Source organism: Salmo trutta, chromosome 32 (genome assembly GCF_901001165.1).
Source record: "Salmo trutta chromosome 32, fSalTru1.1, whole genome shotgun sequence".
Taxonomy (NCBI): domain Eukaryota; kingdom Metazoa; phylum Chordata; class Actinopteri; order Salmoniformes; family Salmonidae; genus Salmo; species Salmo trutta.
In genome coordinates, this window is record NC_042988.1 from 20,789,316 (window position 1) to 20,800,825 (window position 11,510).

An 11,510-nucleotide genomic window follows, 5' to 3' on the forward strand; every position below is an offset into this window, starting at 1 on the left:
GACATTCTAGATGATTCTGTGCTTCCAACTTTGTGGCAACAGTTTTGGGAAGGCCCTTTCCTGTTTCAGCATGACAATGCTCCTGTGCACAAATCGATATTCATACAGAAAGAGTTTGTCGAGATCGGTGTGGGAGAACTTGACTGGTCTGCACAGAGCCCTGACTTCAACCTCATCTAACACCTTTGGGATGAATTGGAACGCCGACTGTGAGCCAGGCCTAATCGCCAAACATTAGTGCCGACATCACTAATGCTCTTGTGGCTTAATGGAAGCAAGTCCCAGCAGCAATGTTTCAACATCTTGTGGAAAGCCTTCCCAGAAGAGTGGAGGCTTTTATTGCAGCAAAGGAGGGTCCAACTCCATATTTATGCCCATCATTTTGGAATGAGATGTCGACGAGCAGTTGTTCACATTCTTTTGATCATGTAGTGTATATGTACATAATGGTGTGTATAGACAGTATATTAATAGAATGAGCCTTGACTAGAATACAGTATATACAGTGCCTTCAGAAAGTATTCATACTCCATGACTAATTCCACATTTTGTTACTGCCTGAATTCAAAATTGATTAAATATTTTTCACCCATCTACACACAATATCCCATAATGACAAAGTGAAAACATGTTTTGGGAAATTTTGTCTAAAGTAGTGAAAAATTCATACAGAAATATTTCATTTACATAAATATCCACATCCCTTTGTTATGACAGTCCGAATTGAGCTCCTGTGCATTCAATTTCCTTTGATCATCATTGACATCACTACAACTTGATTGGAGTCCACCTGTGGCCAATGAAATTGTTTGGACATGATTTAGAAAGAAACACCTGTCTATGTAAGGTCCCACAGTTGACAGTGCATGTCAGAGCAGAAACTATCCTGAAGTCCATGGAACTGTCCTTAGATCTCTGAGATAGAATTGTGATAAGGCATATATCTGGGGAAGGGTAGAAAACAATTTCTAAAGTGTTAAAAGTTTCCAAGAGCACAATGGTCTCTATCATTGGAAATTGAAAAAAATATGGAACTACCCACTCTGCCTAGAGCTGGTCGTCTGACCAAACTGAGCAATGGGGCAAGAGGGACCTTGGTCAGGGAGGTGACCAATGACCACTAACAGAACTACAGAGTTCCATGGCTGAGATGGGAGAACCTGCCAGAAGGACAATAGTCTACAGCAATTCATGAATCTGGGCTTTATGGAAGGGTCCCTCCTGAGATATAATATTATACTGAACAAAAATATAAACACAACATGCAACAATTTCAAAGATTTTACTGAGTTACAGTTCATAGAAGGAAATCTGTCAATTTAAATAGGCCATAATCTATACATTTCACATGACTGGGAGCCAGGCCCACCCACTTAGGAGCCAGGCCCAGCCATCAGAATGAGTTTTTCCCCACAAAATGGGCTTCATTACAAACAGAAATACTTATTAGCACCACCCCATCCTCAGACGATCCCACAGGTGAAGAAGCCAGATGTGGAGGTCTTGGGCTGGCGTGGTTACACGTGGTCTACAGTTGTGAGGCTGTTTGGATATACTGCCAAATTCTCTAAAATGATGTTGGCTTATGGTAGAGAAATGAACATTAATTTCTCTGGCAACAGCTCTGTTGGACATTCCTGCAGTCAGCATGCCAATTGCATGCTCCCTCAAAAGTTTAGACATCTGTGGCGTTGTGTTGTGTGACAAAACTGTACATTTTAGTGGCCTTTTATTGTCCCCAGCACAAGGTGCACCTGTGTAATAATCATGCTGTTTAATCAGCTTCGTGATATGCCACACCTGTCAGGTGGATGGATTATCTTGGCAAAGGAGAAATGCTCACTAGCAGGGATGTAAACAAATGTGTGCACAAAATTTGAGAGAAATAAGCTTTTTGTGCATATGGAAATTGTTGGGGAATATTATTTATTTCAGCTCATGAAACATGGAACCAACACTTTGCATCTTGTGTTTATATTTTGTTCAGTATATATTATTTACAGTATATTATAAAAAGGGACATAACAGCATGCCTGGAGTTTGAAAAAAGGCACATGAAAGATTCTGAGAGCATAAGGCAAAATAGTCTATAGTCTGATGAGACAAGAATTTAACTCTTTGGCCTGAATGCAAAGTGCAATGCCTAGAGAACCAGGTACAGCTCAACACCAATCTAACACCATCCCTACCGTGAAGCGTGGTGGCATTATCATGCTATGGGGATGCTTTTTAACGGCAGGGACTGGGAGAATTTTTTTTAAGCTTTATTTAACTAGGCAAGTCAGTTAAGAACAATTTTCTTATTTTCAATGACGGCCTAGGAACAGTGGGTTAACTGCCTTGTTCAGGGGCAGATCAACAGATTTTTACCTTGTCAGCTTGGGGATTCAATCGTGCAACCTTACGGTTACAAGTCCAACGCTCTAACCACTAGGCAGCCTACCAACCTGTAAGGATAGAGCGAACAATGAATGGAGCAAAATACAGGCAAATCCTTGATGAGTACCTTCTTCAGAGTCTAAATGACCTTAGACTGGGGCAATGATTTACATTCTAAAAGGACAAAGACCACAAGCATACAGCCAAAGCAACACTGGAATGGCTTCCGAACAAGAATGTGAAAGTCCTTCAGTGGTCAGCCAAAGCCCTGACTTGAATCCCATTGAAAATCTGTGGAAAGACTTGAAGATTGCTGTTTACTGCCACTCCCCATCTAACTTAACAATACTTGAGAAAATCTGCAAGGAAGAATGGGAGAAAATCCCCAAATCCAGATGTGCAAAGCTGATAGAGACATACCTATGACGACTCAACGCTGTAAGCGCCACCAAAAGTGCTTCTACAAAGTATTGACTCAGGGATGTGTATAAATTGCAAGTGTATAAATTGAGCAGTATTATAAGAGCCTGGTAGCAGCAGTTGTGATGTGTGCTAAGGTGCAGAGAATCAGCAGTCTGATGGCTTGTAGATAGAAACTGTCTCTGAGCCTGTTGGTATCAAACCTAATGCTCCGATACGGTCTGCCTGATGGTAAGGGAGAGAACAGCTCGGGGCTGGGGTGTGTGGGGTCCTTGATGATGCAGCGTGCCTTCCTCAGGCACCGTTTCGGGTAATGTCCTGGATGGGTGTAAGCAAGGTCCCAGTGATGTACTGGGCTGTCTTCATCACCCGCTGGAGGGTAATTCCACGATCAGTTCCTTTGTTTTGTTGACGTTGAGGGAGAGGTTATTTTCCTTAGCAACTGTAATTTAGAACAGCGCAGTACATGAAGAATATTGTCTGCTAATGTGTCTCTGACTTCGAATCAGGAAAGGGGATACCATAAGGGTTACTTTGGAAATGAGAAAGATCACATTGGTCATTTTACATACACTATAAGAGCAGGAAATGTAAAAATAAATCTGGAGTAACGGCTGTTATTACAATACTACACTTATTAGATTACCATGATACATAAACAGGTCAGTTTAGGGCCGTGTTTCATTGAAGATGAAGTATTATAGCACACTGGTATGTTTTGTCATCCTTTAACCAGCTTTTAAATCTTGACAAAGTGGGAGCTGTAAAGCTTTCCCTTTAATTTGAGCATTTATTTGAATTAGAATGAGTCTGGCCTGTCCTGAGCAGCAGAGGCGTGAACTGAAGTGCTTTCATCAATGATGATGGGGAAAGGTGGTGATGGGAGGGGGCTTGGGGAATCAGTATCTATTTGCTCAGACAAAGGAATGGGTATACATAAGGTAATTTATGGTAGTGTGATGGACTGTATAGTACTAAACAGATTGTTTCTGTGGTAGCCAACAGCCAACCTTGACATTGATGTTATTTCGTAGATCCAATCAGTGGTACACCACTCTGCATATTAAACTTGATCACATACAGTGCCTTCAGAAAGTATTCACACTCTTTGACTTTTTCCACATTTTGTTGTGTTACAGACTGAATTTAAAATGGATCCAATTTAGATGTTGTGTTACTGATCTACACACAATTACCCATAATGTCAAAGTGCAATTTTGTTTGTAGACATTTTTACAAATGAAAAGCTGAAATGTTTGGAGCCAATAAGTATTTGTTATGGCAACTACAAATAAGTTCAGGAGTAAAAATGTGCTTAACAAGTCACATAATACATTGCATCGACTCACTCTGTGTCAAATAATAGTAGTTAACATGGTTTTTGAATGACTAACCCATCTCTGTACCCCAAACATACAATTATATGTAAGGTCCCTCAGTCGAGAAGTGCATTTCGGTACAGATTAAACCACAAAGACCAGGGAGATTTTCCAATGCCTCACAAATAAGAGCACCTATTGGTAGATAGGTGAAAATATAAAAAGCAGACACTGAATATTCCTTTGGATGGTGTATCAATGCACCCTCAGTTGCCGGAGAGGAAGGAAACCACTCGGAGATTTCACCATGAGGCCAATGCTTATTTTAAAACAGTTACAGAGTTTACTGGCTGTGATAGAAATGGGATTTGTTTGATTTGCCATAAACATAATGCTTGTATTCAGGACAAAAAGTTAATTTCTTTGCCACTTTTTTTGAAGTTTTACTTTAGTGCCTTATTGCAAACAGGATGCAGGTTTCTGAATATTTGTATTCTGTACAGGATTCCTTCTTTTCACTCTGTCAATTAGGTTAGTATTGTGGAGTAACTACAATGTTGTTGGTCCATCCTCCGTTTTCTATCACAGCCATTAAACTCAGTAAATGTTTTAAAGTCACCATTGGTGAATACTTTCGGAAGGCACTGTAATTAACGGCAGTAGTCTATTAAAGGCATTTTAGTGAAAAAAAATATAGACAACTGACCCAGAACTACACTAACAAGTTCGGAGGTTAGGGACTTTTTACTGTAAATCAAAATGTTCACATTAGAGTAGCTTTTCCAATTTCCAAAAACCCTTTACAGTCTATTATTCATTAAAAACATGACCTGATTAAGTGGCTGTAGGTCTACCATCTTTTACGCTAAAGTAATCAGCAGAATTCAAATTTTAGGGAGATTTTCCTGCAAATCAACTGCACTAGTTTGAGACTGCCGTCTAGCCATATTTTTTTTTACTGGATGTGCTTTCTTTGAGTACTGACATCACTTATGGTAAAAGGAAAGCAACCGGATCACAACTGTTTCTTTTTTTTGTACATATGCTTACGCCAACAGGTTTCATTAAATAATCCCAAGTGATACACCCAGAGAGCTATGTCTAAATATATCGCTGTGATACAGGAGCATCAAGATCACCGTGCACTTTTACCAACCTGTGAAGTTCATAATCATTTATTTCATATGTAGCCCAATAAACTGAATGGTTTCCTGAGTCATACCATATCGTCGCGTGAATTTCTCGAAAAAATAATTTTACGGACACACCGTCGGCATTTATATCACAGCTGTTAATACGGTATGAATTTACTCGTATAAAACTGGATGGAAACGTGGTTATTGTGATACACCTGATAAAATGTGATAAATTGACAATAATACTAATACCTAGCTAAATACCACAAGTTGTGCACAATAGCATTCTGTCGTATTAGAGATTAAATTTGGAATAGCATTTGTTTCAAAACCTTTTTTTATAATGGGATACAAATACTTTATCTATAAGGCGCCTTTAACATTACAAACACATTGCGACAAATGAGCTCCTCCATTTCACACCATTTTCCGAACATTGACGCAAAATATGCACGTGTTCCTTCCAAACAGCTTTGAATGTGACGTGCAATGTGCTGCGGTGTAGTCAGTTCACGGCGGATTAATACTTCACTCAGACGGAGGGAGCGTGACACTTCCTCATGCAATAAAAGCCGAATCTCTTGTTTTAATTCGCCGGCATTTCAGCATCGTCACGGCAGGTCGGGTTTGATATCGGATTTTCAGGCGTAGTTTATTTATCGTTTTTATTTATACACTTTGTTTACAAGATGCCTGGATTTTCCGACAGAGATCGTGGTAGAGATAGAGGGTAAGTGTCTGAATTAATGAATTTTAGGCGAATTTAACACCTCGTGTTGTCTCGCCAGAAATGGCTGACATGACGCACGGGATCACGGTAGCTTGCTAGGTGTATATATATATACATTTTTGTTTTCTTAAACTTTCGTAGTTTCCATTTAAAGTTAATATCTACATTTTTAGCTAGATAAGTATTCCGAATCAGAAGGAACCAACGTTTTTTAAAGGCCTCGTTAAGTCATGAAACTAGCAAGAGGCCTGACCTGAATCCGAGAATTCTTAGCTGGGGGCCTGCTAATTCAAATACGAGCCACCTAGTCAGCGGCTGTAATTTTCTAATTTACGTTATCACATTTTCATAACGTTAATGTTAACATTAACATTGTGCCTCTTCATACAGCATGTGTCCGATAACCGGCAAGCTAGCCGACTACATTTATTTGTACGCCATGTGGCATTATTGAATGCGGATACAAAATGCCGGCCGGTTTTTTTTTTTCATTGTTCCTCTGCCGGATATATATTGAAGATTGCGTCACGTTTAAAAACAGCCGAGTCCAGTAAGCCAAGCATTTCTTCCAGTTTGTTGAACTTAAAACGCTGGCAGTAATTTATGCATTGTATTGAAGTTGGGGTAATGTTTAGTTACACGCTGACTGCTAGTTGTCACTAAACAATTTTCTGTTAAATCTAATATGTAAGTTTCTTTCATTTGGCTTTTACTCAAGCGAGTATATCCACTGGTAACCTAAGTCTCTTTTACATTGGTTGGCGTGACTAACATTAGACCATTCTCTTCCCCAGTTATGGCAGCGGACCACCCCGTTTTGGAGGCGGTGGAAGAGGTGGTGGTGGTGGTGGGGGGAAGTTTGGCAATCCCGGTGATAGACTGCGCAAGAAGCACTGGAACCTTGACGAACTCTCTAAATTTGAAAAGAACTTTTACCAAGAGCACCCCGATGTCACTCGGAGATCTCCGGTATGTATTCTAGTGGTCAAAATCCAGATGCAGCTGATTTACTGTAAATGTTACATAATGGCCATTGGCATGTGTTCTAGCATGTTCTCCTCCCCCCCCCCCCCATGGCTATTTGTAGGTGTCTTTTTCATTGCCATGCCAATTGATCTGAGTCTCCATGTTGTCGTTGCAGCAAGAGGTTGCACAGTACAGAAGTACTAAAGCGGTTACTGTGAAGGGGAGGGACTGCCCTAATCCAATTATGAAGTTCCATGAAGCCAGTTTTCCAAGTAGGCACATCCATTAATATCTGACATTCCTTTGAAATATTTATTTCTTATCCAGAGTCTTCAATCTGGGCTAGTTTTCATGTACTCTGTCCCCCCCATTTGCACAGCCTACGTGATGGATGTCATTAACAAAGCAGGCTGGTCAGAACCAACACCGATCCAAGCACAGGGTTGGCCACTGGCGTTGAGTGGCAAGGACATGGTTGGTATTGCACAGACAGGCTCTGGGAAAACTCTCTCGGTAAGTGTTGTGAGAATATTAGCCTTGACTATTCCAACAACTTAGAATTGCTCATAAAAATAAGAGGACTGATGGTCCTTTTTACTGTAATGCAATGTCATAATTTTTTCCCGCAGTACTTGTTGCCTGCAATCGTGCACATTAATCACCAGCCTTTCCTGGAACGTGGAGATGGCCCTATTGTAAGTACCCATGGATATTCAAAGACTTGTATCTAGTCTCTCATCCGCCCAACATGGATTTATGGCATTTAATCTTTCTTTCAGTGCTTAGTGCTTGCCCCGACCCGTGAGCTGGCTCAGCAGGTCCAGCAGGTGGCAGCAGAGTATGGCAGAGCTTCTCGCCTGAAGTCTGTCTGCGTTTATGGGGGCGCGCCCAAAGGGCCACAGCTCCGTGACCTGGATAGAGGTAAGTTCCACAACTGCTCTGTATTTGGCTGATTTGAATCTATGGAATTTGGTGCTCAAGATAGTTTCTTATAGGTGTGGAGATTTGCATTGCCACACCTGGCAGGCTTATTGACTTCCTGGAGGCAGGAAAGACCAACATGCGCAGATGCACTTACCTGGTCCTGGATGAGGCTGACCGAATGCTCGACATGGGTTTCGAACCACAAATCCGAAAAATTGTGGACCAAATCAGAGTGAGTTCTATTGTAATGTGTTAGTCTACTGATCTCACTTGGTACAGTCTTCAAGGGAAATTCTGACATGTTCCTTCTCTTCAGCCTGACCGACAGACACTGATGTGGAGTGCCACCTGGCCCAAAGAGGTGCGCCAGCTGGCAGAGGACTTCCTGAAGGACTACGTCCAGATTAATGTGGGAGCTCTGCAGCTGAGTGCTAACCACAACATCTTGCAGATCGTGGATGTTTGCAATGATGGCGAGAAAGAAGACAAGTGAGTCCTGTCTGACCTGTCATTCCTGTACTGTATATGTAATGGGTGGAAAATATGACTTAGATGCTTGTTTTATCAAGTCACTAATTGAATTCTTCACTTTCCAGACTCCTCCGCCTACTAGAGGAGATCATGAGTGAGAAGGAGAACAAGACCATAATCTTTACAGAGACCAAGAGGAGATGTGACGAGATCACTAGGAGGATGAGGCGGGATGGGTAAGTGGCATCGATACTTCGTTCTTTAAATTCAAGGTACACGTGTTTTACTGGACTCAATTGACACTTGCTCCTTTTAGTTGGCCAGCAATGGGCATCCATGGAGACAAGAGCCAGCAGGAGAGGGACTGGGTGCTCAATGGTGAGTTTACCACAAGAACAATTTATTAAGACACAACCTGTTATGGCCAGCTATCAATTTATTTTCCTTTTTCAGAGTTCAAGTTCGGAAAGGCGCCAATTCTCATTGCCACAGACGTCGCCTCCAGGGGTCTAGGTTAGTTTCATTCTGTCCTTGGTCCCTTGAACCAACTTTTATTCTGAAAGAAAGTGTTTCTTTCTGTAACTCTTCTGCCTTCTGAGTTTCTCCCCTATCTGAAGGAGCGGTCTTTTGAGGCAGGGCCTTGGCATGACACGCCCAGGTCTCCAGAGGGGGAAGGAGAACTCTTGGAGTTGTCCTGACTGGGACACCACCCAGTCACATACAGAGGTGGCGGGGCCTGAGTGCTGAATATCACGCTGGGCTGCCCAAAAGGGGGCCTAAATGAGGGTTAGCCGCCGCACCCCTGTAAATGCAGCTGTTCTCTGGCATCGGTTTGGACTGCTTCACACCCAAGCTCATGGCTCCACCAGGCTCTGCTGTTTCCATGTCTTGCATGTCGGTTTGGGCATTGTATTGCAAGTCATCGAATTCTGGAAGGTGTCGCTTTTCTCAAAGCATATGTGGCAGTATCCTAAACTTCTGTTTTGAGAGCAGTTGTAAGTCCAATTACACATTCACCTCTGTAATGATATGGCTACTGGCGCTTAGTGTCAGTGGGTCATGTCAGTTGGCTGGGGACAAAATCCAAGCTCGCACTCCTCCCTCACCTGCGTTTCAAGTCATGTCGAGACCTGCCAACGAGAGACATTTGATCACACGTGAACACTGGTTCTGGGAATATCTTGCCTTGATGAGACTGGGGGTACTTTTGTTATGGGTCACAGGAGTAAGTGGCTCCATTTTAGCTTCCCCAATTGTTTATGGTCTTGGCAAGACGTTGCAGTGTGGCCTTTATAGCAAGCTTCTTATGAGTGTGTGGGAAGAAGGTGCCTTCGTTATCACATAAGTTCCTAGTTTTGGCACATGAGGAGGCAACAGTGCGCGTAGTGGCCTTACTGTGTAGAAGCACCCTGCAGTCACTGGACATTGTGTGGGGAGTTTTCTGCAATGGGAATGGACTAGTGAATGCATACTCCTTTATGGTAAGACTTCTGATCCTTTTTTGGGGGGAGGGGGCTGTTGATAATTGAGGGGTTATATGGATTGGAAGCATTTGGAGTGTGCATTGTTTCTCTCTTCCCACCGTAGTATCCCCACGGATTTAGTCTTTCTGGAGTTATCTAATGCTATTCTTTACAGCCTAGTGGAAAAACCAGCTACATCCAGTGACTGGTTGTACTAACTTTGCTCTTTTGGTCTGGCTGTTGTGGTGTGCATCTTTGTGCGCTCTTTATTTTTTGCCACACTGCAACACATCCTACAGATGTTGAAGACGTGAAATTTGTCATCAACTTTGACTACCCCAACAACTCTGAGGACTATATCCACCGCATCGGCAGAACTGCCCGGAGCCAAAAGACTGGCACAGCCTACACCTTCTTCACCCCCAACAACATGAGGCAGGCCAGCGACCTCGTTGCTGTGCTCCGTGAGGCCAACCAGGCCATCAACCCTAAACTCCTCCAGATGGCGGACAGAGGAGGTAAATCTAATTGGTGAGATACAGGAACTGTGGTTCAGCTGCAGCCATTTTCCCCCCCCCCTTTTTTTTGTTGACGTGGATGGGTTTGGCACAGTCAAAGCTATAGGATCTTGATTCATTTTTGTGTTAGCCATTTACCCCCTACAGTGTGTCTTCCCATGTACACATCTCATATCACTCAAACGAGCATGAAAGCCCATTCTAATTTGTTCTTGTTTTTCCTTTCAGGTCATTCAAGGGGAGGCAGAGGTGGTAGTGGATTTAGGGATGACCGCCGGGACAGGTACTCCTCCGGGGGCAGGCGTGACTTCAGTAGCTTTAGGGACAGGGAAAACGATAGAGGTTTTGACAGTGGACCAAAGAAGGTCTTTGGCACAAATACACAGAGCGGAGGCTATGGGGCAAGTGGCTTTGACAAAAGCGGCAATGGTTTTGGCGGCAGCTACGGCACCAATGGCCAGTCAAACTATGGTGCCAGCCAGGCCGGGGCATTCCCAACGCAGAACTTCCAGGCCCCACAGTTTAGTGCCAACCAGGGAGGTGCACAGAGTGGCATGAGCCATCAACAGTTCCCCTTCACACAGCAACAAGCACCACAGCCCATGGTGCCTTACCCAATGCCCCTTCAATTCCCACAGTAAACATGCACATGAAAGTAAAGATGGTAACTTATTGCTTTTTTGTCTTGATTAGTCCTATACTCTATCCAAAATTGTACTGTTGAATTTTTTACACAACAGGGTTCAACCAATTTTTGAACCTCTATCAAGTCCTTGTGGGGGGGGGGTGTCCTGCAGCGCAGCAATAGTGATGGCGCACAGTTTTGATTTCTTTTACTTATTTAATTTGTTACATTCCTCAGTAACGTTTAGTCTTATTTTGTACTAGTTAATTGCAGATGTATTGTTTTGTCCCACCTGTACCATTTAAAGTGATATGTTAAGATCTTAACTGGGAGGCACTGCATGGCCTTTCGATTAAAAACCAAAAATACATATCTTGTTGTCTTGTGTTCTTTTAAAACATTACATGAATTTCAGTAAATGCTTGAGTCTGTTCTGCTTCGCCTCAACAGGTAAATGGATGAACGCTCAGGAGCCGTATGGAATGAATCTTTTGTCTAGAAGGATATATGAACATGGTCAATAGCTTAAATCAGTGAATGCTCATGGTTGCTTAATATG

At 42.6% G+C, this 11,510-nt stretch overlaps 1 protein-coding gene across 2 annotated transcripts; it reads left to right on the plus strand.

Annotated features, from left to right (window-relative positions):
- The first annotated feature begins 5,816 nt into the window (after window positions 1-5,816).
- LOC115171385 (probable ATP-dependent RNA helicase DDX5) lies at window positions 5,817-11,323 on the plus strand. Of its 2 annotated transcripts, none has more exons than XM_029728143.1 (13): window positions 5,817-5,984; window positions 6,779-6,953; window positions 7,126-7,222; window positions 7,330-7,463; window positions 7,580-7,645; window positions 7,730-7,871; window positions 7,946-8,106; window positions 8,191-8,363; window positions 8,471-8,581; window positions 8,662-8,723; window positions 8,799-8,858; window positions 10,108-10,339; window positions 10,555-10,705. In XM_029728143.1, exons 1-13 carry the CDS (start codon window positions 5,944-5,946, stop codon window positions 10,580-10,582), a joined length of 1,482 nt encoding a protein of 493 aa, XP_029584003.1. In that variant the 5' UTR covers window positions 5,817-5,943; the 3' UTR covers window positions 10,583-10,705. The 2 variants fall into 2 exon arrangements, with proteins under 2 accessions (XP_029584003.1, XP_029584002.1); XM_029728142.1 differs by having other exon boundaries at window positions 5,820-5,984; window positions 10,108-10,326; window positions 10,555-11,323.
- Window positions 11,324-11,510: the final 187 nt, after the last annotated feature.